At 41.5% G+C, this 27,039-nt stretch overlaps 1 protein-coding gene across 1 annotated transcript in view; it reads right to left on the bottom strand.

The window, feature by feature from the left end:
- The window catches only part of LOC101027278 (acid-sensing ion channel 1), a 139,907-nt gene extending 114,393 nt beyond the window's left edge, over positions 1-25,514 (bottom strand). The window contains exons 1-2 of the mRNA XM_018250170.2: positions 24,881-25,514; positions 6,924-7,289 (exon numbers count right to left, since the gene is read on the bottom strand). Of these exons, the coding sequence (XP_018105659.1) occupies positions 6,924-7,282 (359 nt within the window). The 5' untranslated portion in view covers positions 7,283-7,289; positions 24,881-25,514. The remainder of the gene's footprint in view (positions 1-6,923; positions 7,290-24,880) is intronic.
- Between the last annotated feature and the right edge of the window lie 1,525 nt (positions 25,515-27,039).

Below are 27,039 nucleotides of genomic sequence, written 5' to 3'. Positions count from 1 at the left end.
TGGGTACGATGGGCTAATTAAAAAATGTAGGTATAAATAATTACTGGGTGGTAAACATCTACACTGTAAATAAGTGTAAAGATCAGCACTGATATAGGAGGCAGCTGAGCACAGGACTTTGCAAGGTGTTTTTTTATTTATTCATTATCTGTGCCTCTTTTACTGATGAAAGGAGTTGTGGTGCACTGTTTTCTATTAAAGTCTTTAGTATATCACCAACAGTAGAGCTTGAAAGAGCCCACTGAAATTATATATTTATTCTTGTATATAGGGATCAAGGATTGAACTAAAGTAGAATGATGGCCGCTGGCAATGGGAGGATGGGTTCCATCTGCGCAACAGAAAAATCACGTAACGTAAATCAAAGAATTCCATACTGTAGGTCTCTAGCTGTTGTTGATCTACAAGTCTCATAAACTCCCAATACCTATTCACTAGGTTTTTCATCCCAAGAGGCCCCTGTGAAGCAGGGAAACAAATGCCCTTTTTACCCTAATTATATATACCCCCTTATAGTATTGTTTAGCAAGCACTTACTCAGTACAGCAGTGGTTGTTGGATTTCATACCTCCCAGCATTTCAAAAAAGGAAAGAGGGACAAAAAGATCTGCAACTCACAGTGTGGCAGAAACTTTTGACCATGCCCATTTTATGGCCACACCCCCTAAGTACCATTTTATAACATTTGCCAGGTTATAGAACATTTGAACATGTTTCTGGGGGGGGGGGTTACTGTAATTTGTGTGTTATCACAGTTTTGCTAATGAAGCTGTATTGCCTTTTAGGGTCAGGGCACACAGGGAGATTCGGGGAGATTAGTTGCCCGGCGACAAATCTCCTCTTCTTCGGGGCGACTAATTTCCCTGAACTGCCTCCCCTGCCTTCCCGCCGGCTAAAATATAAATCGCCAGCGGGGTGGCACTTTTCTGAAGTCGCCCGAAGTTGCCTCACTAGGAAACTTAGAGAGACTTCGGAAAACGAATCGCTCCAAGTGCCATCCCGCTCGCAATTTACATTTTAGCCGGCAGGAAGGCAGTTCACGGAGATTAGTCACCCGGAAGAAGAGGATATTGTCCCCGAATCTGCCTGTGTGCCCTGACCCATAAGCTGCGAGTCACAGTTCTCCCAAGAGACCTGCTTATATCTCTGCTTATCTTAAATAGCTACAATTGTATCTAAGTGCAGATGCTGAGTGTTCTGCCAAGGGCCTCTTATATAATTACATTTCAGAAACGTTGTATCTTGTTCTGGCCATTCAGTGCAGGAGATCAAAGTAAAATTATGGACTTTTCACTAACAATCCGTAACTGTGGGCTGAGCGGTCAAAATCAGAACTGTCCTGCAAAACACAGGACAATTGAGAGGTATGGGATTAATTTAGTTCAACCCCCCCTTCAAGTTCAGCCTTGAGTTAGGGACCCCATAGCTAATAACATGGGTACAGACTTATGGAATACATCAGCTACAAGCTGCAACTAGAAATGTCAAGATTATATAAGTATTCACCCCAAATATCACCCTAACTGACCTTAGAAATGAGAATTCAAATGTATCTAGCAGAACAAATAGGCATTCTTCCCAAATATCATCCTAAGAGACCTTCAGGCTGAGCCATCCCCCCAGACACTGATCCGAGCTCCCCTAGGGGAGATAGACTGACAGTTTTCCAGCCACTGCCCTAGAGAAAGGATAAGCAAACTGGTGGGCTGTAGATACTGGCTGCATGTTACCCAGCTCTAATGTAGAATCTCATTGCTGATGTCTGATGTGGACAAACAAAAGAATTTTCATTTCCCTGAATCCAAATCCCCTGTGAATCTCTGTGACTCCTCCACCAAGCCCTTCCACCTCCCATTGTGGGATAATACATTTTCTACAAGCAAACTGTAATGAGTATGGTCACCTTATGACCTAAGGAGACCTCTTTATGAAAAGAAGATTAAAGGTCATGAGTCTGTTCTATGGATAGCAGAGACAAATAGTTTTCATCCGTAATGCAGAGATAAATAGTTATTGTGCTGCGGCAAAAACTGTAAGTCACAAACAAGGAAGAGACAAGAGGGCATTCACATGTACAATCATCAATCTATTGACTGCTTTCTTGGATCAGAATAGTGAATTGGGACGCAAGGGGAAAGCTACAACTAGAAATATCACATGCTATAGTTTATGGTTTTATGGATTCATATTCATTTGGGTTTTTACATTTTCCAGATGGTTTACTAACACAGGTGCACAATGGCAGCATATACCCTTAGCAAGCAGTTTGTTTAAATCAATCTAAAACAATTTTGGAAACCAAAGAATAGGTCTGATTCACACAGCCCATTTCAGGACAAATATAATCAGTCAAATGAACTGCATCACAATTGTCTCCACCCTATAGGAATCAGATGTGCGTTGTAGCATTGTGAGTCTGTTGACAATCTTGTTTGGGCCTTTAAGGCAAATGTAAATACTGAATTCAACTTGATGTGTTCCACCTGCAGGCAGAGCTGGCATACTCCTCAGTGAGTACAGTGCCATCAGGAAGCATGTTCTGCATTGTTCCTGCAGTCCCCAGAGGTGGAAGGCATAAAGCATTAACCATAGGGGGGTGCAGGAACAAATGCCTGAGTGTAAGGACCCTAAAGGGCAAATTCACTAACCAGCGAAAATTTGCCAGTGATGGCTTCGTGCACATCGCAACACTTCACCAGGCATAAATTTGCCTGGACAACGCTAATTCACGAAGATCCAAAGTTGCACACAGGGTACCGAATGCTGGCAAAATTAAGCCAGCGAAATTATGCTCAGCAGTTCCAAGTTACGCTAGCGTTGGCTAATTATCATACGCCGTGCAGTTAAAGTACAATGGCTGTATATGCTGCAGCAAATACATTACACTACACAAAGCCAGGGAACCTTAATAAAATTATACTAAGTTGTTATAATGCCCTACACATGTGCCCACAGTAAAGTTTAGGTGCCATATGTTAGGAAATTTAGGGGGCGGAAGAGGGTACCCCAAAAAAAATTATGATTTTTTTCATTCTATCACCCTTTAAATAGGAAAAAACGCCAGCATTGTTTTTTTCAACTTTTTTTTGAGGAACTCCTATCTACTCTATTGCACTTCGCCTGGTCTGAGGTGGAGAAGGCAAGTCTGGCGATAGAGGTAATAGTCAGTAAAATCAAAAACCTAGTGAATTTGCATAGTAATGCTCTTTCGCCAGACCGCAAAATTCGCCTGTCGTTAAAGTGCAAAGTTGCGCCAGAGTCTACCATTAGTAAATCGGCAAAGTGCCGAAATAACATCACGCTGGCGAATTTTTTATAAAATTTTCCCCTTAAAGTGTTGAAAGGAATTGCTGCACATGTTAGTGAGCTACAAAGCAAATCATTCCATTCCTTCATCTCTACCATGCGACCCACAAGCTGTACTGCACACACATTCTACCATACAAATACGTATTATGACTTAGACTGGAACAATAAAAGATATTCAAATTTAACATCTAACTTAAGTCAGAACACAGTCTCAAAATTATAACTAGACCCAAGGTCAGTGGTTCTCAGGAAGGCACAGGTTCTGGACAACACTCGAGTTCTATGGATCTACATACCTTTAAGCACAGGTACCGGTATATATGTGAGATATTGCGGACAGATGCACCATGTGGCATTGGCAAAGCCTTTTATCTCTTAGTCCATCTCGTATCTTTCGCTCACAGACAGAACACTAATTAAATACCAGTTAATGAATATGCAGCATGCTCCTTTCTATACCTCAGACATATAATCTTTGACAGAAATGTATTTTCAACCTGTTCCCCCGAATTTAATTCCATCTCTAGGGAAAACCACCTTATTGAGTTCATCACTGAACCTAATATTCACTTACTGTATCAGCAAAAACATGAAACTGCTTGCTATACCAACTTGTGCATCATTAGCAACAAAATGCAATGCGCCTGTAATCCCCTTCAAAACTACCTGCATTTTATAAAAGAAAGAGCAGGGTAGAATTGCAGAGAAAAATATATTGAGCATACCCCACTCATACCCCTCTTGCCCTTTGGGTATGGGGCATAATTCTTACCTTTTCCTTCCATTCCATGTCTCACTTGCAAGCTGATTTTTGCTTATATAATTATTCAAATATATTTACCTTGTTTTGGCCTTTCTTTAAGGGGAAAACATACAAACCCATTTTTCTAACATATTGTCCTTTTTTATTATGGATTTGGGCTGGAGCAATTTAGATTTTGAGAAACCAGGGCTGCTGGCTCGTGTAACTATCAATATCCTATTAATAATGCATTCAGGCTTAACCAAGTGCTTGTACACATACTGTATGGCGGATCACTTTAACTTACATTATCCTTAACCATGTGACTATATATATATATATATATATATATACCAATATGAACACTTGCACTCCAATCTCCAAGTCTCAAGCCGGGTGCTTAGTCAATGTGTATTGTATATTTTTCAAAATGGACCAGCACACCGTTTATCTTCAATCAAAAATAGTGTTTATTCTTCATACACTGTGCATCCAACGTTTCGGCCTGCATTCAGGCCTTTATCAAGGAATAAAGGCCTGAATGCAGGCCGAAACGTTGGATGCACAGTGTATGAAGAATAAACACTATTTTTGATTGAAGATAAACGGTGTGCTGGTCCATTTTGAAAAAAAAAAAAATATATATATATATATATATATATATATATATATATATATATATGGATCACTATCAATCCTACTGAATGCCAGATGTTCTGTATACAGGCAATATGATCCGCTGATAGCCTTATCTAACGGTGACCATACAACGGCTTATAAAAGATGCCAACTCTGCCCCCTTATACCATATAAGCATTTTTTAGGCTTGTCTACAGACCTGCCTGACAGATATAAATAGGCAGGTTTAAAAATTCCATAGGATGAAGAGTTTGCCTGCTCATTAATGAGCTCCTCATTGATGCATCTCTGTAGTTCAGCATCTGGGAGGTGGCCAAATCTAGCCCAGATCCACTCATTTGGCAACCCACAAATGCTACCTTAAAAGGGTGGTTGAAATTTAAGTTAACTTTTAGCATATAAATATATGTTCTAACCATGAACAAATTGCCAATAAAATCATCAGACCCATAAACCACTTATTATACATTTATGCGTAGGGTAAATCACTGATTTCAAGAGTCGAGTCAAGAGTGATTTTATTGTCATTTCATCCATATACGTTTGTACAGTACACAGTGAAACAAAACAACGTTCCTCTAGGACCATGGTGCTACACAACATAGATGTACCGGACAACAGACGAAAAGTGCAAAAATATGCAACTCCTGCAAGACAGGTCAGCACAGTGCAGGGACAGGACAAGACAGTGCACACTCAGCAGATGTAATATGTTAAGTAAATAATGCTAAACGTCAGACATGATGGGGGTATCATTGTGACATGACAGTAGCAAGAACATGATAAATAACATGACAAAGTGCAAATGTGCTCATAGGGAACAACTGTATCCAATGGCTATTCATCCATACAATGGCGTACAGTGGCTGTGTAACATTGTGGTATATAGTAAGGTCAGATGGAGTGAGTGTGTGAGAGGGATCTGTCCGGTCCCTGAGTATTCAGGAGCCTTATGGTTTGGGGGAAGAAGCTGTTACACAGTCTGGTAGTGAGGGCCCTAATGCTTCGGTACCTTTTTCCAGGTGGCAGGAGTGTGAACAGTAAGTGTGAGGGGTGTGTTGGATCAGCCACAATGCTGGTGGCTTTACGGATGCAGCGAGTGGTGTAAATGTCTGTGATGGAAGAGAGACACTTATGATCTTCTCTGCTGTCTTCACTATCCTCTGTAGGGTCTTGCGCTCCATGACAGTGCAGTTCCCAGCCCAGACAGTGATACAGCTGCTCAGGATGCTCTCGATTTTTGATTTACTGAAACTTTTTAGAGCCAGAGTCTCAAACATTACAACACATTTTTGCACAAGCTACATGGCTGGTGTGCTTGTACTTCCATGTCAGTGCCACTAGATTTATAGCACTTAAAGGGTTAATGAATGAGGGAAGAAATGGGCATATTTACAGGAAAACAGAAGTTAAAGCTTCTACATGGATCAATGGAAGACAACGTGATTTGATACTGAGTGATCTGGCTATACAACCAGCAATTGGTGGTGCAGCTCCTGCCACTTCCTGGCGATGAAGCCCCACCCACCTGCCAAGATGAGGAGTTTCAGGGCCACAGTGAAAGCCAAAGCTTTTCACTTGACTGAATTCTCTCTGCATGCTGGGAATAGTATCCCTGTGCCACAAAAATGAAATTCTTAGTGCTTTAAATAGTAAGCACCAGTGTTTCTTTTCCCTTAATTAAACCAAGGAACTAACGTGCCCAAATAAACAGGGTGCAATTTTCCCTTTATGATAAATAAAACGACAGATGTGTGATCCAAAGACAGTTTCACAACCCTTTAATGCCACTGTTTTACAAGACCAGTCTTAGATTACATTGTAGTTTAGTGGCATGTACCTGACTCTCCATCTATAAATGTGGAACCTATGGACAGCCTTAATTGTGGGAAATATCACATATACCCACTAGTGATGTGCGGGTCAGGGTTTCCCTGACCCGCACCCGATCCTAACCTGCCCTGCTAATACCCGCTGATGATGTCACAATAGGGGCAGGGCGAGCAGACGCGACACTGTAAAACCGGAACCCGGAAGTCGGATGCCGGAATTTGAAGGTGGCGGACAGGGAGAGCAGGAGAAGAGCTCAACCCGCATCCACCCGCGAGGAGCACTGCGAGGTCGACCCGAACCTGCCCGACCCACAGGTAAACCCGCGGGTATCGGGTCGGCCCGCACATCACTAATATCCACTATGCTTGATAAGAGCCCCTTGTTGCCAGTCCCATCTTACCTGTTGTTGAGCAGGCTCAGTAGCTCCCCTGCATGATACAGGTCGTTTTTTGTCACACGGCTGAATCGGAACTCATTGAGGTTACAGAAGGTCACGGCTGGGAAGATCATATTAGGAGTAGCAATCTCATCCAGTTTGGTGACGTGTGGGTACTCAAAGTAATAGATGATCCTCTCTGTGCAGACGAACAGCAGGAGAGATAAGGAGCCCAGGAAGCACAGTATCCAGATAAGCCTTCGACAGGAGAATCGCTCATATGTGAAGATGTGAGCAAGGCCATGTAATGTAGATCCACTTGCAAAGGCTTGGACTGCCAATGGCTGGGGGCTGCCCAGCTCTTCTGCTTCTTTCACATCCATCCGGGCTCTGCAAAGACACATAGTAATGTTCATTAGCCAATAATACATGCATACAGATTTAGCATCAGCGTGGTAAATAGGGGAAATAGGTATTACTTCCAGTTTATTTTATATAAATATTCAGCAACTCACATTAGCATAGATTATTATGCACAGAGAGCCATTTGTATTCCTTCACATGTGGGCACAACAGTACCAGCATGGTCAAATCATCGTCAGAAATAGTACCATGTAGCTAGCATCTCCAAGCAAAAATCAATCATCTCTCAGACACGACACACACCCTTGTTCTACTAAGGAACAGGGGACATACAGTACAAGCACTTATTGTTTACAAAATCCATTATTGTTTTTCAAAATATCCTTGATTTAAAGGCCAAGGAAAGTTAAAACCCCCAGGAGAACCGATTCTTTTAGACTCTGCCATTGCCTTGGGGCAGCACAATATTGGGTAAGGTTTGGGTGCACTGTATAGTAATGTTTGGAAACTCAGTGAACAGGATAATGGTGTTGCTGCCCTCTCCAAATACAAACCCTAGGGTGGTTGGTTTTTTTATAGGAGAGAGCTTGGGCAAAAGGCAAAATTTTGTAATTCTGCTCACTGTGGGTGCCTAGAACTGGGTGCCTAGAAAATTTATACTACCAAGGCTTCTTAATCTTCCTTGATCTTAACATTCTGATAGCATCAACATTATAATAGTAATGGTATTGTTACAGCGCAATTTTAACTGCAATGTTTTTTTCAATACTAAAAATGTGGCATGCAAATATCTGAAGTTGCCATACCCCTGCTACCACCATTGCTGGCATTGGAAACTGGGTCAAAGAATAATGTGCCACATCAAGAGTTGAAAAAATGACCGTGGTCAACTAAACAATACAAAAGCAGCATAGGGGACTGATAGTAGCCAATGCATATATCAGTGCAACACATGCTGTCTGTAGAAAAGCTTCTCTGACATCTTAAGAAAATAATTTTTAATGCAGTCACTATATTTGGCTGTTTAGCCCTGGAAGTCTCTTATGTGAACCCAGGAGTGCAATTCTCTGCCTCGCTGATCAGGGTTACCTGAAATTACACAATGTCACTGGCAGCAGGTTATTATTGTAGCAGCTACTTGGCAGCTCCAATGGTTGCACCATGGAAACCGCTGCAAATCACTTCTTTTACTTCCACAGACAAAGAATATATGCATACATTGCTTAATGAATAACAGATTTCCAATTACAGACTCAAAAATCTGCATTTCTCGACTTATATTTAAACGTACAGAAGGATATAGAAACAATAAATAAAAGCATGCCATTTTTTCAAGAGAAATGAATGTTATCTGTTCCTGACCATTAAAAACCAGCCTAATGAATGTTATCTGTTCCTGACCATTAAAAACCAGCCTAATAAATGTCCTCTACTCATGTGACGTTTGCCACACTAATCAGTCAAGCAGCCGTGACCAACATATTATGTTGTAAAGAACTTCAAACATGAATGATTTTGTTCACTGACAGTGTTTCCATGGGTACAACAATGCAATTATGATTTATTCTACACTGTTGTTTACAAATGTACACTAAGGCGCAATTTAGTGTTCATTGTGAGTCACTGGATCCACTGCATTCATGGACACCCAAGAAGCTGCTAAGTTAACTGATCATATTTTCACCATGGAGAGAGGTCTCTAGGATAGGGAAGGCCATCAGGAGTTATCCAAAAGGTGCTGAATGGCAACTTCCAATGGCTGAATCCAAAAACTGTGAATTTGTTGCATCCCAATTAAGAAGCAATGATACAATTTCATGTTATTGGTCCCCATCCAATCTTTATGGACCCCCAAATCACATATACTGAAACTGCACATCATTCTGGTCTCCAACAGGCCCTCTGCACTCCTGGACACCCTAACAGCTTCGGACTCTATTAACACTTCTGTCAGATGACAGAAGGAGCCTCAATATATACTGATACATCCCGCTGACAAAGAAAGACAATACTGGTGAATTTATCAAGGGTCGAATTTCGAGGTGATGGGAGTTTTTTTTGAACTCTGATCAACTCGAAATTTGAAAAAAAAAACAATCGAAATTTATAAATACTAAGTGAAGTTAATTTTCGATCGAATTCGACTCAAAGTATTTTAAAAAAAAACTTTGAGTTTTCAGAGTCCACCAAATGACTCCAAATAGGGAGTCCCCCATAGTCTAAAACAGCAATTCGGCAGGTTTTAGATTGCGAATAGTCAAAGTTGAAATTTTTAAAGAGACAGTACATGATACATTTTGATACTCGAATTTTCGATTTTTTTAAAAAATTCTAATCTAATTTTGACTATCCCTATTCAAAGTACACTAAAATTACCTCGAAATTTGAATTTAAAAATTAAATTTTTCAATTCGACCCTTGATAAATCTGCCCCTTAGCCATTTATTCTAATGCTGTTGCTATTGTAGCATGGCTTTCTGCCTTGTGAAATGATGAGTCTTATCCATCATCCAAACTGTTGTACACAACAATCTTTGTCTTGCTTTAATTAGCTTTATCGATGGAAATGCAAGTCAGACTGCAATCCTGTTTTGTTGTTCAGGGAGCTGGATACTAGAGTCCTTTAAACCGCAGCAGAGACGCAGACAATTGTGTAGCCTGAAGCAGAACTGAACCTTTTAAGTCTCTCTAAGGTAGGGCCCCCAAATGGCGGGGCTTGTTGGGGCTTTGAGCAGTTACATGTAGGCCAGTTACAGTGGGATCTGAGGTTACACTTCTAGGACGAATATGCTCTAAAATATACTTTGAATTATGGCAAAATGACTGAAACATCTGTGTTTTCATATATATGTAACCTTGTTATTAGCAGTGGGTGCTCTAAGACCTTCAAAGGGGCTTGAACCACTGCTCTACATTATCTTTTTACATTTTGCCACTGTGCAGCTAAGCATTGACAAAGCTCTTTGGGGCAAATTCACTAAAGGGCGAAGTGACTAAGGCTAGCAAAAATTTGCCAGCGTTACGTCATTTTGCCACTGATTTACTAACGGGTGCTGGCGTAAATTCGCTAGTGAATTGGACATACTCAAATGCTACTTCACACCCTTACGCCAGACGAAGTTGCGCTCTGGTGAAGGGACGTAACTACACTAATTCGCTAACTTATGGATATTCGTGAACGTAACCTCTTGCGCCAGACTTTACTTCGCCACCACAGACCAGGCGAAGGTTGAACATCTTTTGAAGAACTATTTGTCCTTTATGTATGGTCCTTGACTTCAAAAGCTGGAACTGGTTTATTGTTGTCATTTCTAGTTTGGAACACAGTTCTTCCAATGTTGTCAACGAACAGCAGCGTTATCCATTTTATATCACTTTAGTTAAAGTATTAACATTAGCAGGGTGGTATTTCTAGTGTATGCAGATATCTCCCACAATTACCCATAAAAGATCAGGTCAAGAATTGAGCACATGTTACAAACTGAAGTACTTTGTGTATCTGAAAGATGCCAAGCAGAAGCAAGATTTTTGCATTCTATTCATCCTTGGCAGTTTGGTATGTTGTGTACCTCAAGGGTTGAAGACATGGGGCTTCAGAAACAGAGATTTCACCTTTGTGGTCAGGTAGTTGGTTAAACTCAACTAGATTTGGCAGTGGTTACATCAAACGTCTCTTCTTGTTGTTGGTGTTCCCATTAATGATTAGCAAATTAAAGAATATTGGTTAGTTTGATCATCTAGGATAGTGTACATCCTTATGACATTCCTTTTCTGTGTTTTTAGAGTACAATTTAATATTTGAATATTTTGGCACGGGTGCATGAAGAAGAAACCATGGTAGATGTCGTGGCTTTTTTAGCAGCCTCCCAATGTTGCTCTGTAGCAGGTGTAATTTGTTGCATAAATGTAGGGTTCAAAGGCTTGGTTTTGCCTGATGTCTGGCATTGTAAAACTGGAGGTTCCAGGAATATATGAAGATGCAAAAGCATTTTGTCCTGAAAGAGAAATAATGAGCAGCAGTTGCAGCTGCAAAGCAGCAATATTACCTAGAGGGCATTGTGATAAAAGGTCATTTTGTTTGTCTATACTTGTAGATCCACACATCTGACATTTGTTGGTGGACAAAATGTCTACTTCTTGCTGAGACTACACCTGAACTCTTTTTGATTTATTGGTATGCTTTATTCTCGACATCTCAGACTCACTAGATCTCTAACATGCTTCATTGGGTCTAAGGCAAAGGCAAATGAAGCACCAATGCTTTGAAGGTCCACCAAGTCTCACCCTTCTACAACAATCTTATATACTCGCAGCCTTGCCAAAGCTGCAGCCTCTTCCCTTTCCTTTTTCAGAATTTCTGATGTTGCCTGTTGATGAGGTTCAGCTTGGATTTGTGCCTGTTTGTGAGCTAGTTCTGCCTGCATCTTAGCTTGCAACTGTGTCTGCACTGCCTTAAGCATTGCCTCTTTTACAGATGAGTTTGTTATTGATTTTGCAGCCTCTGCATCCGCACGTGCTTGAATAAGTCCACTATTCATTTGATCCTCGTAACAAGAATAAACAAGCTCCATTCCTTAAGCCAAACTGAAATAAATTTGCTTAATAATACTGCAAAATCAAGACCAATCAATCTTTTCAAGACAGATGAAACACCACCGATTTATGAAAGTTTTAAAATTGATATCAGTATATTGTACAATGCAAAATTGAGCAAGTAATTTCACCAAGTTGCACTTTCACACATAATTTAAAGTTTGATTATCAGGCAGTGCAACAGTTACTAGAAGGCATAAGCATCAATTAAAAAACAGGTAATAATATATTTAATGTAAGGCAGGTGATAAGACTTCAATCTTTTAAGCAACCTTTGCTTAAAGAGATCCTGTCATGATTTTATGGCGTTGTTTCTATCACTAAATTACACTGTTTACATTACACATATTTCATCCTACCATTTAAAATTTATTCTTGAACCAAAAAATATATTTTTTCTATTTTAATATTGAATAGGAAGCCATCACACATCACTGGGCCTGATCTCGTGCTTTCAGAAATAGCCACTCTTGGCAATGAAACTGTCAGATCAGCTATGGTTTCTCTTACTTAATGTAACTGAAGGAGTCACAGTCGGACTTGGGTGCCGTTCTCATATCTACCACAAGGTGGGGCACTGGAGTTTTTTAAACAATCCAGGTGCTAGGGAGCTATAATTTTTTTTACCTTCCCATTGTTCTTTTGATAGGCTGCTGGGTTGTAGGGGGTAATATCTCTGCAACTTGCAGAGGCAGAAGTGAAGAATGACTGAAGTTTATCAGACCACAGGTCACTTGTCTGAGGGCACCTGGCAAACTAATATATTTAGAACCTAGACAAATATCAAATATAAAAAAATCTATTTATTCTTTTAAAAAATGAATTTCGCTGCAGGATTCTGTTGGAGAATTGCTATTAACAGATGTATTTTGTAAATAGCATGTTTTACCATGCTAGAATTTCTTTAACCAAAGATAAGCAGAAAAAGATAACTCCAACCTTTACTTTCAAATAGGTTTATGCTGTTACAGATTTCTTTACATTGCAAATCCAGCTACTTCAGCTAGGAGTCTTTCATTAGCTATAGGATAAGCCTGAGACAGTTTATGACTAGCTCAAGGGGGAACTCTTCATTGTACAAGCACAGGAGTACACAGCAGATGTTAAACTCACACAGGAAAGAGAATGTTTAATAGCGTGGGGAAAAACTTCTGTTTTAACTGTTCTATATCCAGTAGTTCATAGTAAGAAAATTTAAACTTACATTTAAGCAGTCACTTACTCACAAAGGAAAGGAGCCTTCAGATGATTAATACCGATATTTAAAGGAACGGTAACAGAAAAAAATGAAAGTGTTTTATAGGATTGACAATATAACGTACTGTTGCCCTGCACCAGTAAAACTGATGTATTTGCTTCAGAAACTCTACAATAGTTTATATCAACAAACTGCTGTGTAGCCATGGGGGCAGCCATTGAACGCTGAAAAAGGAGAAAAGGCACATTATACACAACAGATAACAGATAAGTTATATAGTATACAAAATTTACACATACATGTGCTTGAATGGCTGCCCCCATGGCTACCCAGCAGCCTGTATAGGGGAAGCAGGGCCTGACAGTGATAGGAGAGGGCCACTCCCCGCCCCCCCTTTTTGTATGGGGCGCTGGGATTGGCTGTTAGGTTCCCGGGATCGACAGAGGAGGCAGAGCCGCACAAGATACTCACCAGTCGGCCCCGGGTCGTGAGAGCAGCAGGACGCAGCATCCCGCCCCCCCCTCCCTGTAGTTAGGTGTGTTTGCTGTCGCAGTTGGCGGAGGGTACCTTTACAAGGACCCCCAAGGGGAGTTAAAATGGGGTATCTCACAGTGATTGGATATAGCCTGGTAGGCCTGGGTCCTCATGGGAAAGTTAGGCAGCCCGGTTTAGGGCCCCGGAAATGGAGGAGGAACCAATCTTACCAGTTGAGGCAAAATGGTTTGTTATACAAACTGCTTGTTAAGTTGAATATGTTATACATGTTAAGTATGGTATTACTTTGTTAAATAAACAACTGCGGCCATCTCTTTCCAAACCAGTGGTGTGTGTGTTTCATTGGGCAGTAGGTATGGGGTTTTGATCAGAAGGGGAGGGGGACAGACTCGACGCTGCACCTGTCATGAAGCAAATACACCAGTTTACCAGTGCAGGGCAACAGTACATTAAATTGTCATTCATTTTAAACACTTTCATTTCTGGTGTTACTGTTACTTTAATAAAGGATTGATCTCAGTAAATGTAATCCGAAGGATATAACAAAAACAGATTAATTTCACACCATAGGCCAAACAAAGGAGATTTGAAATAAATACAGCCCACCCTGATCAGGAATTCAAATCTGCCTTGTTTGACCTCAGTTGTGAGTTTAGCAAGTAAACATGTTGCACCATGGAAGTACCACGTCACAAAATGACTCTATGCTATATCAAGTACAAAATGAAAAAATTGTAAGGCTGTGAAGACTCTGAACAACATAGATGATTATATGTAAACACAATATAATACCAGTAGGACCGCAAAATCAGCAGTTTGAAGAATAGTATCAAATATGTGAAGATATTTGAAAATATCTCTTTCACATTTAGTCCATGGTCACTGTTCACTGTCACACTGTATAACACCCAATTAAGTAACGTAACTAGAGGGGGCGGGCCCTGGTGCGTGACGCGCAGCCGGGCCCCGCCCCCCTCCGTACGGCCCGCATTTCAGTGGCGCGCGGGCTGCCGGAGTGCCCTGATGGGGTGCGGGCCCAGGCCCGCTCGCACCCCCTGCTCCCCCGGTAGTTCCGCCACTGACCCAATACATTACACAAAATCAAGTTACTTGAATCAGGTCCAGAACTAGCAATCTGTAGATTCTGTAAAATGCCAGAATCTGCTTTAAGTTGCCATAGGTAGTCATTTTTATTGGATGTTGGGGGCTGTTTGGGCATCTGTATACTAGAAAAGCCAGGGCCTATTTTGAATCCCATTGGGGGCCTGCTTCCAATAAAAAAAAGTACCTGGTACAACTTTTATCACCAACAATATGCTATGGGAGAAAGTTAACACGTCTCAAGTCTATTATTATTACAGGTAGGGGACCTATTATCCAGAGTGTTCAGGACCCGGGGTATCAGATCTTTCAGTAATATGGATCTTCATACCTTAAATCTACCAGAAAATCATGAAAACATTAAGGGGAAGACTTATTAAGGGTCAAATTGAAAATAAGAATTTTCACATTTTTTTATGGTCTTAACTGTCAAATTCAACTAGTGAATTATCCAAATTCGAATTTAATTTTTTAAAAAATTCTACTATTATTTTTGAGATTTATCAAACTCTAGCCCTTTAAGAATTTGAATTAGACTATTCGCCACCTGAAACCTGCCGAATTCATGTATAAATCAATGGGAGAGGTCCAGTGACCAATTTGATGATGTTAGTAGCCTTCCTGACATTCAACTCGAATCCGAGCTTTAGATATTAAATTGTTTTAATAAATAAGCCCCCAATCAAATTAAGAGTTTAAAAAACTCACATGAATTTGAAATTTGACTCTTGATAAATCTGCCTCCCCATTAACCCATTGGGCTGGTTCTGCTTTCAATAAAGATTAATTATATCTTAGTTTGGATCATGTACAAGGTACTGTTTTATTATTACTGAGAAAAAGGAAATCATTTAAAAAGAAATTTGGATATTTGGATAAAATTGAGTCAATGGTATATGGCCTTTCCGTTAATTCTGAACTTTCTGGATAACGGGTTTCTGTATAATGGAGGCCATACCTGTACTTTATAAATTCAATGGCAGAGAGAAAAACTGAAAAATGCAACCATATATTGTGTTCAGATGGATTTGAAAAAGAAGAAAAGGCCACGGGAAAGTGATAAGTGATGACAGGCTGTAACACACATGGCTTATGACCAATTAGGGAGACAGCTCTACACCTCTACTGTCACACACACAATGGGAAAAGCCAAACACCCGAATTGTTACAGGGAAACACGAATTAAAACTATGTACAGCATGTGCATCTCATTACATTACAGAGAAAGAGAGTGCTATATTACAGAGAGAAAGCACTTACTGGGCTCACATTGCCCGGTACATAGAAATAAACTAGTCACAGCAAGAGTGGCAATAGCTAATAAACATGCCATACACATCCACCCAATAACTGCAGATTTACATATTCCCAGCACAAATAAATAGCCCATATACACTCAGCGACAATTGAAAACTCATCACTAGGTCAATATCCTTGTCTTTTAGATGATAATGGCATCAGCATCCCTAGAGCAATCGTGTTTTCGAATTGATGTTTGAACAGCAACATTCTTTCCCACTGAAAACATGGCATAAGAATTCCCATAATCTCCCTCTACTGCCACACATGGCTGGCACTGGGCTATTTTTTGCAAGTATGTGCCAAGAAAACATCGGTGATTCTTTGAAAGGAGCCGTCCGAGGCAGCTTCGCAGCATCGCTAGTGCAACTGTAAAGCCAAATTTCTAAGTTTAAAAAACCCGACATTCGACATTTTAGAGCGTCTTTTTTTTTTTTTTTTGGTACCATGCTCTGCGCTGCTGTCTGAGGAAAGTTTTTCAACAATGCCCTGTTATGAAAAACAATTACTTTTCAAATTTTGCCAGATATTGACAGTTATTCTTTGTTGGACCTGATGCATGCTGGATTCATGATATGGCATCTGAACTAGTAGTGCCTCATGTTCCTTGCTCTCTAGAGAGCAAGTTGTCACACAAGGGTAGAGCTCATTACAGGGTCGAACTGGAGCCTTAGGGGCCCACCGGGGCTGCAAAATGAAGGGCCCTCCTGGCAGTCACAGGGGGCCCCCTCCCGACCTCAAAACATGTGCGGAAAATGATGCACTGAGCTCATGCACGACACAACTGGTCACCCGGGGGAGCAGGTCTGGGCCGGGGTCCACCAGGTTTTTTCCCGGTGTCCCGCCGGCCCAGTCCCTGAACTCATATAAAAGTATCATTCTCCAAAGAGAAATGGGTGCAATAAGAGCAACAGTGTGAAAAACATAACAAAGGCCAATGAAACAAAAGCCAACAGTGACACCATCAGTTACCTTATGAAGCAAAGATAGTGCTGTCATAAGGGGTCTGAAAGGAACCACTGCTGATACCAGTACAACTTGATATCAGTATAACCAGTGCAATGTGTTTTAGGCTCTGGCTATTTTGAAAGCAGGGGCGTAACTATAGAGGAAGCAGACCCTGCGGCTGCAGGGGGACCCTGGAGGTATAGGGGCCCCATGAGGTCCTAATTAATACAGTCTAAATCAATATTGGTAAACCTGGGGGCCTGAAAAATAATCTGCTGTGGGGCCCAGTAATATTTAGTTACACCACTGTTTGAAAGCAAGGGCCAACAAGATTAATGTAGTCCCAAAATGTAGCTTTTTAGCTATACTAATGTCTGGAAGTCTCTTGTGTGGAGCCCAGGGGTGCAATTCTCTGCCTCACTGGTCACGGTTACCTGAAACGACACAATGTCACTGGCAGCAGGTAAATTTCTAATTACTGTAGCAACCGTTTGGCAGCTCCAACGGTTGCACTAAGGAAACCATTGCAAATTACTACTTTCACCTCCAAAAAAAAGGAAACATGGACATTTCCTACATTGTTCTTCACATATCTAAACAAGAGAAGGCAATGGAAACTATTAATAAAAGACAGAGTATATGATTTTATTCAAGATAATGTCATGTGTTCCTGGCCATGAAAAATGTCGGGGACGTCGGTTCAAAATGTTGCTGTAGTCATTCTGTCAGTCTCGCAGCATGGAGAGAATATGCTTCTTAACCAGTGTGAGATTAATAGTGCCAGAGACAGTCTGCTTACCATGCTAGTTTGAATGCACAGGCTGCAAGAAGCAACTGATATAAATTAGTACTCACATACATCCTTAAAGGGCAAGTCAACCCCAAAATAAAAATTTGTCCAATAAAAGAAAACATAATTCTAAGCAACTTTCCAAAGTACATGTATTAAAAATATTCCGTACTTTTAAAGTTATTTGTAAACATACTTCCTATTGAAAGCATTATTTGCTTAACTCCTGCTTGTTACTTTTTAAACAATATTGCAAAAGTCTTAGGGGCCCATTTACTAACAATCGAATTGTGATTTTTTTTCCACGAACCTCAAAAAAATTCATGTTTCTCCCATATTTCCGAAAATTTGTATAAATTTGAAATGAAATGAAAAAAAAAATTAAAAATATTTAATACCAAACTTCGCCAAGTAAAAGTTGTTGAGGTGCTGTAGAAGTCAATGGGAGTTGCGCTGATCTTACTAAACCACTTTAAATCAAAAAAGACTTGATTTTTTCAGATTTTTTTTTACATAGTAATATAGTAAGTTAGGTTGACTTCCGGGTTTCTTTTATAGACCTGTTCCGCCGATGATGTCACAAAAGGGGCGGGCGCACGTCTATAAAAAAAGAAGCCGCCAGCCGCACATCACTACTGTATTCCCTCCCTTGCTAAAAAGCCTGTACGACTGAATCAGGGAGAGAATTTCACATCTTCACAGCTCTCACTGTAAAAAAACCCTTCCAAATATTTAGCCGGAACCTCTTTTATTCTAATTAGAATGGGTGCCCTCTTGTCAGCTGGAAGGACCTACTGGTGAATAATGCATTTTTCACTAGGAATTATCTGAAGAAGGTTTTCAAGGTATTTGTATTTTTTACCGCATTGTTCAGTTTTTTTTCCATTTTTATTTGGATCTTTTAATAAATTCAATCACAATTGAGGTTTTAGCGTTTGTGAGTTTAGTTGTGGTTTCAAAAACCTCTAAAACCACTAAAATCCGATCTTTAATAAACAAGGTCCCCAGCAAAGACAGGTCTGTTAATCAGCTGACTTGTCTTACATTGTATCAACAGTCTGAGCCATCAGGGTAGAGAATAGAAAGGGACAGACAAACACTGCTCTCAATAGCAATACATATACAAATAACTTAAAAACCATAGAAAAATTGTAAAGAATGTATATCACAAAGTTACTTAGATTTATGTTTTCTTTTCTATTATTCTTTCACAATCCTAATAACTGACGCCAAAACATAGACAAATGAAAAGTCTTTGTTATGCCATGTGCCAAACTGATCAGTCCAGCAGCCATGTCTAACCAACACCAATAATGATTTGATTACAGTACATTGAGCTTCTCTTATGTTTTATTCTTCACTGTCAACAAACATAAAACACATCGTGTTTTAAGGTTACTGCCAGAGGAGGAGATTAGTCTCCTGCAAATGCTTTACCACTGGCAATAATGTAAATTTCATGGGTGGGGTGTGTGGAATGAATATATGTAGTGTCGGACTGGGACACCAGGGGCCCACCAAAAAAACCTTAGACCAGGGGCCCACCTCCTTATTATTTTTCTTCTCCTCACTCAACCTCTATTCTCTTATTCTTTTTTCTGTACATACTATAATCTATTGTTCCATCTATTTAGCCTCTTTGTCCTCATAGAAGTAGGAATGGTCATAAAATATGCCAAATGTTTAGAAGCAGGAGGGCCCACTGACACCTGGGCCCACCGGGAGTTTTCCTGGTATGCCCGTGGGCCAGTCCGATACTGAACATATGCTATGCTTTGTTTTCCAAAGCTGTCCAAAATTACCTCATGGGGAAACTTCAGGCAACTGCAGAAAATGAAGCCCCATGTATTGCCACTTTATTGCAAGGGGAAAAGCATTTTTTGGAAATTTGTCAGCCGCAGTAATGCAGATTTAACTGGGGTCTACACATCTCCCCGTCTGTCATTGCCCTAAATCTGTGTTGCTTACCTGTGGGGACCCCTGTGGGAGCTTGGAGCATAGGTGGTGGTAGGGAGGGCACTCAGCCTTCAGGTGTATCCAGTGGCGATTTCGGGGCTGTCTGAGGCAGCAGCCCAGATGCCGCCCCCCTCCTCTCCCGCTCTCTGTTTAAAAATTAGCGTCATCTAAGGGGGGCAGCATCACTAGTGCATTGAGCGCAATAGCGCTGTTTGCACTAGCGGAGCTGAATTACCGGGTTAAAACCCGGAAGTTCGGCTCTTAAAGTTACAAGAGGTGGTTTTTTGGACGCTTGCTGCCACCTGAGGCAAGGTCCTCACCTTGCCTCATGGCAGGAGCAACCCTGGGTGTATGCCTAGATACACCTGAACGTCAATTAAGGTCATATCTGAGGGGAAAAAGTATTTGCTGTCTTAGATCTTCTTGGAATTAAGACTGAATGGAACCAACGCTTTCCCTATATCTGTGGCCAAGGGGGTTAATTCCATGATGCACCATTGAGCAACCTGGAGCTATGCTGAAGATGCAGTTGAAGTTGGGATGGAGGTAAGGATCTATAAGGAGTACAGGATAATGAAAGCTGAGGGAGACTTAATTCCACCAAAGGGACTAACTGTAATGAATTGACATAGAAACATGGCTCTACCATATTCACTCCTAGATAATTCTGAAAGCTCAGCGTGAAAGTCAGTTACAGTAGGTTGAGGTGTATGAATGCCTATTTGCTGTCCTAGATATTACTGGAAACATTATTATGTATCTGTAACCTTGTTATGATCTCAGAGGGCCCTGTCAAAATGGTGAGCTTGAACCAAAAAAGTCAGAGGCACAGAGAAGCAATAACAGCAGGCCATTCTTCTGTGGTTGGGTAGCACATATGTCCTTGGATTGAGGACTCTAGTAGGTTTATTGCATTGGTGTTGACAAATGAAAATTAATCACATAACACATAGGTTAGCTTTATGCTGAGGTTTACATACTGAGATACATTGGCCAAAATCTGATGATTATAGGGTATAGGTTGTATATTAGCAAACCGATAGCTATCCGCATAAGACAATGGTCTTAAAGGGATACTGTCATGGGAAAACATGTTTTTTTCCAAAATGCATCAGTTAATAGTGCTGCTCCAGGAGAATTCTGCACTGAAATCCATTTTTCAAGAGAGCAAACAGATTTTTTTCTATTGAATTTTGAAATCTGACATGGGGCTAGAGTCGTTTCCCAGCTGCCCCCTGTCATGTGACTTGTGCTCTGATAAACTTAAGTTACTCTTTACTACTGTACTGCAAGTTGAAGTGATATCACCCCCCTCCCCAGCAGCCAAACAAAAGAACAATGGGGAAGGTAACCACATAGCAGCTCCCTAACACAAGATAACAGCAACCCGGTAGATCTAAAAAAAAACACTCAATAGTAAAAGCCAAGTCCCACTGAGACTGATTCAGTTACATTAAGTAGGAGAAATAAAAGCCTGTCAGAAAGTAGTTCCATCCTAAAGTGCAGGCACAAGTCACATGACTGGGGCAGTTGGCTTGATAAAGGGTCCAGTTAGGCCCAAAACGTTGCCCTTCTGTGTGTTTGTATATGGGCTAATAAATCACTGAAGATTTTTACAACATTACCGGTGTGCTACTGGATTTTTTCCATTGGATATAGAAGTTGACCCAGCTTGCAGGCAAAGGTCTTCCAGTTTAGCACCTGGACCTACACAGGTGAATATAAGAGGGTAGAGCACTCCTAAATACTTGCTAATGACTGGGGCAGTTGGGAAACTGACAATGGGGCAAATTCACTAAGATCCGAAGTTGCCCAAGCGACAGCTTTGCCGCACTTCGTCAGGCGTAGTTTCGCCAGCGCTAAGCAAATTCACTAAAATGCGAAGTTGCGCTCAGGGAGGTGAACGGTAGCAAAGTTGTACTAGCGTTAATTCATCAAGCAAAGTGAAGTTACGCTAGTGATGCCTAACTTGCATACGGCGCCAAGTTAAAGTACAGTGGACGTATGTATATGTAGCAGCAAATACATTACACTACACAAGCCTGGGAAACCTTCATAAAATAAAATAGAGTTAAAATAACTCTAGAACATAGAGTTTTTTGCCCTATACATGTGCCCACTGTATAGTTGAGTTGCCATATGTTAGGAAATGTAGGGGGGAAGGAGGGTACCCCCCAAAAAAATTACGATCTTTTTCAGCCGATCACCCTTAAAAAAGGAAAAGATGGCAGTGTTTTTTGGGATCTAGAAAAAATTTCAGCTTTTTTTAAGCAATCCCTATCTTCTCTATTGCACTTTGTCTGGTCTGAGGTGAGGAAGGCAAGTCTGGCGCAAGAGGTAACGTTCAGTAAAATGAGCAAGTTAGTGAATTAGCGTAGTTACGTCCCTTTGACATAGCACAACTTCGCCTGGCGTAAGGGTGCGAAGTAGCGCAAGAGTAGGTTTACTTGCTAGTGAATTTACGCCGGCAGCACCCATTAGTAAATTGGCGAAGTAAAGAAATGATATCACACTAGCGAATTTGCGACAACGGCAACATTAAGAGACAAAGACAATACTGGTAAAATAAATTAGTAAATATGCAAATACTGATTTAATCAGAAAAATATTAAACACGTTCAACGTAAAAGGAGGTACAGTATTTATGCATGGCAGGTACTTTTTGGAATCAGATATTATTTATACAAAAACAAGTTAAATTTTCATCCTACTTATCTTCTACCTTTATTTTTACATTAACTTTCATCACCACTATAGATTATGAATTGCTATAAATACTGCACTGCATGCACCATACAGTTAATGGCATATTGATCTGAATGAGAAATCTATTTCACAGCTCCTAAAAACGCTCTGAAGTACTGATTCCCTAGGATCTTGGCCTACAGGCAATTGAGAACACAAAAAGTTATATGGGATTAATCAACTACTGCGTGACTACAGCTCCCAGCAACCCTCATTGCCATTATTAGCACCTATTACATACTTATAGCTCTACCTCTGCAATAATTGGTGTGTCATATATTTCCATTGCAAATGAGTTCAAACCTGTAATTGTGTCTTGTGGCATGTCATGACGTAAAACTGTTGTCAGGAGTATTATATATTATTTTTTATTATGTAAATATACAGATATGTGCACAGTTATGATAGGGTGCACAAATTAAGAGATACAAATGTCAGTGCAATCTGCACGCAGGGCACAGGCAGTGGTGATTACTATATATGATCAGCAGTATGCAGAATAATATCCAGAGACTAATATCTCCACTGCTACTATAGGCACCATCTCTCCTTACTATATCTGCTATCCCACAACGACAGTTCCTTCCCAGAGACTATTATCCCACTGTTACTATAGGTACCATCTCTCCCTACTATACCTGCTATCCCACAGTCACACTCTCTTCCCAGACACTATTATACCACTGTTAATAAAGATGCTGCCAGCACAATTAAGGGTTGTGTTACTGAGCATTCCAGCATATTATGGTTCCTACCCTGCTGGACTCCGACCATTCAACCCTGCTTGGTCCCATCCAAAGGCATCAGCTCTAGTGAGTGCTGCAAAAACATCTGCTCTGTGTATCTGATACTGCTAGGAAAGCTCCCCAAGAACCTAAAAGTGGCCATACAAGGGCAGATAAAGCTGCCGATATAGGTCGTTTAGACCAATTTGACAGCTTATCAGCCCATGTATGGAGGCTTCTGATGGGTCTTCCCGATCGATATCTGACCACGATATCGATCGGGAAGGTTTGATTTTTTACCAACCGACCCGTCGGAGCCCCTTGGCGTACCATACGGCCGAACGTTCAAATTACCCCCGATATAGCCATGCCGTTAGTGGCATATCGGGGAAAGATCCGCTCGCATCGCCAAACGAGCGGATCTTTGAGTCTATTGCCAGCAAATAAACTCAGTGAATATCAGTGAAGAGAGGAAGTCATGGGGTTATAAATGTATTATCTGCATATTATTATCTGGGCTTGTTTAAATGTCAGAATGTTTATGGATAGATTTGGCACTAATACACAATATTGAAGGAGGACCCTCTCGCTTTGAATGGGACATTCTACTTGGGACACATCTGCCTCCTTTACTTTGCTACAATATAAACCCACTTTGTGCCACACACGGCTGATGCCCAATTAGAGCGACACGCCTCCACACTTCTACTGTTACACATACACAATGGGACGCGCTGCACACCCAGACGGTTACAGGGAAACACTTTGTAAAACCACATACAGCAGGTGCAGCTCTACTCCATTACAGACACTTGCTGGGCTCACTGTGCCCTCTCCATATGAATAGTCCCAGCCACACAAGCGTGGCATTCGCTAATAAACATGCCGTACACATCCAGCCAGCAGTTGCACATTTACATATTCCCCGACGCATGTAAATAGCCCATATCCAAATGGAAACTCATCACTGGCTCCTCAAAGAGCCCACAGCCAACTCTACATACAAAATATTGTCATTTAGGTGCAGGTAGATGTAAGTGGCTAAAGCTGAAATACGGCACAGGGGCATTTTGTAAGTGGGGCATATACAGACACAGGTGAATGGGGAATATACAGACACAGGTGAATGGGGAATATACAGACACAGGTGAATGGGGAATCTACAGACACAGGTGAATGGGGAATATACAGACACAGGTGAATGGGGAATCTACAGACACAGGTGAAGGGGGATTTACAGACACAGGTGAATGGGGAATCTACAGACACAGGTGAATATACAGACACAGGTGAATGGGGAATATACAGACACAGGTGAATGGGGAATCTGCAGACACAGGTGAATGGGGAATATACAGACACAGGTGAATGGGGAATATACAGACACAGGTGAAGGGGGATTTACAGACACAGGTGAATGGGGAATCTACAGACACAGGTGAATATACAGACACAGGTGAATGGGGAATATACAGACACAGGTGAATGGGGAATCTACAGACACAGGTGAATGGGGAATCTACAGACACAGGTGAATGGGGAATATACAGACACAGGTGAATGGGGTATAGCAGCTATACAGTCATGCTTTGGGCACACACACTGTCACAGTTGTCACTCTGGTACTTTTATATACACACAGCGTTGGGAAACAGTGACAGATATGTGCAGTCAAACACACTGCATTAGGGGACACACACATATACAGACATATAGCGGCAATACAACATGTGGGAGACATGAGAGCTCCATTGGCGGCAGCACTCACCTGCAGGCAGGGCCAGTCTCACACGACTCCGCACTGATGACACGACTCGCATACAGCAAGGCTCCCCCGCTCACCGCAGAGACACAGAGACCTCAATACCGCAGAGTGTGACAGGAGGAGACAGCAGTGAGGAGCGCTCTCAGTCTCAGTATCAGTGTGTCAGTGAGCGCCTGTGTCTGAGCTGCCGCCGCCAGTGCTGGAGATGCTGCTGCTGCTGTTGCCCCTCCGCTGTGACTGCTGTGTGTGTGTGAGAGTCTGTCCCCTCCGTGCGTCTGCGTCTGTCCTGCTCACCATGTCTGTGTGTGAGTCTGTGCGCCCGGCCCCCTTCCCCCAAACCCAGCTGCTCCCCTATAGTTCTCTTTCATATTAGGACACACACCCAGCCAGTATTACATTCCCTCAGCAGCGGCGGAGCGATACTGCAGGCTTTTTGTTTCATTCACTTTCATTGATCCGCCCTCACCCCCCACTTGTTTAATGAGCCCCAAAATGAGACAGACTGGAGCTCAGCTACTGGGGAACACTCCCCAAATGTACTTTGTGCCTGAAATGTCTCTAGTACGTGACACGCCCACTGACATGAGATGCCCGCACTGCTATGTCTTGTTGCTGGCAGAGAGCTCTGCTGGTGTCCCCGCCCCCATTCATTGATCTGACAGTTTAGCAAGTTAAACGACTGGACAACAAACATGGGTGTAGAAGTCTCTACATTGTCAGTGCCTCAGTTATAAGTATGTGCTGGTTCTGTCTGCAGGGAATTTATCCACAGAACAGGCTTATTGGCCCCTGAGAAACATTCATGTGGGCAAATATAATCCAACACTGACATAACAGTGCTATTACCCAGTCATGACTTCCTCACACTGGCACGTATTTACTAGACTCAATTAAAATGGGGTGATCCACCTTTTTAGTTAACGTTTAGTATGTTGTAGAATGGCAAGGTCTACGCAACTTTAATTGTCAGTATTTATCTTTTATAGTTTTTGAATTACTTTCTTCTTCTGACTCTTTCCAGCTTTCAAGTGGGGGTCACTGACCCCATCTAAAAACAAAAGGCTATGTATTATTATTGCTACTTTTTATTACTTATCTTTATATTCAGGCCTCTCCTGTTCATATTCCAGGGCCCACCAGGCCTGCAGCCTCAGCACCCCCGCACCATCCCCCGGGCTCCCCAGCAGGTCCGGACTGAGAATTAAAATAGGCCCTGGCATTTCAGGTACACAGAGACCCAAACACCCCCCACCAGCCCACTAAATACTGACTTTCTATGGCACCTTATAGCAGCCCCTCTGGCATTTGCCAGAACCCACAGATTGCCAGTCCGGGCCTGCTCCCCAGCCTCAAAGTCTTCTCTCCCCTAGCTCCTCCCCGGGGGGCCCACCAGCTTTTTTCCCGGTGTCCCACCGGCCCAGTCTGACCCTGGTGTCGTATTCCTGTCAATGCATGGTTGCTAGGGTAATTTAGATCCTAGCAACTAGATTACTGAAACTGCAAACTGGAGAGCTGCTGAATAAAAAGATAAATAACTCAAAAGCAAATTTTCTCACAATATCACTCTCTACATCATATTAAAGATAACTCAAAAGTTAATAAACCACTAATTTGATTTTCACTACAAAGCCCTGTGAGTGTGGTTCAGTTTTGTTTGTTTGCACTATGTTATGACCAATACCTAGGCGGTTGATATTTATGAAGGTTGGGTGCTCCAGCTTTATTAATATATATATTAGATATATATACTTTACTAATGTTGTCCCGTTATGATCTACATTTATTATAATGTTCCAGGTTTAATAGAAATTGGGCCTGTTGCTACTATAGGTGCTGCACCCACTGTAATATTTCTCACAGGGTATGTTGTGCCTTGCATGCCCCCTGGTTTGCTGCTAAAATATATGATTCGAAGCTACCCTAACCCTTTGTGAATGTTGCTACAACTGCTGTTAAATGGCAGTTTTGTTGTATATTTTTAAGCATATACAGGGTCGGACTGGCTCGGCCAGACCCCCTCTCCCGATCTCCTGGCCCTACAAAAAAAAAAAAAACAATTTGCGTTGCGGCATCACTGTAGGGGATCCTGAGGGGGGCTCCCCAGTCCGACCCTGTGCATATATATTTTACTTTTTTTTTTTTTTTGCTTGATTCTCATGTGA

This window comes from Xenopus laevis, chromosome 2S, assembly GCF_017654675.1.
Source record: "Xenopus laevis strain J_2021 chromosome 2S, Xenopus_laevis_v10.1, whole genome shotgun sequence".
NCBI lineage: Eukaryota > Metazoa > Chordata > Amphibia > Anura > Pipidae > Xenopus > Xenopus laevis.
Note: the sequence above shows the minus strand (reverse complement) of the source record. Positions and strands in the feature narration are given on the sequence as shown.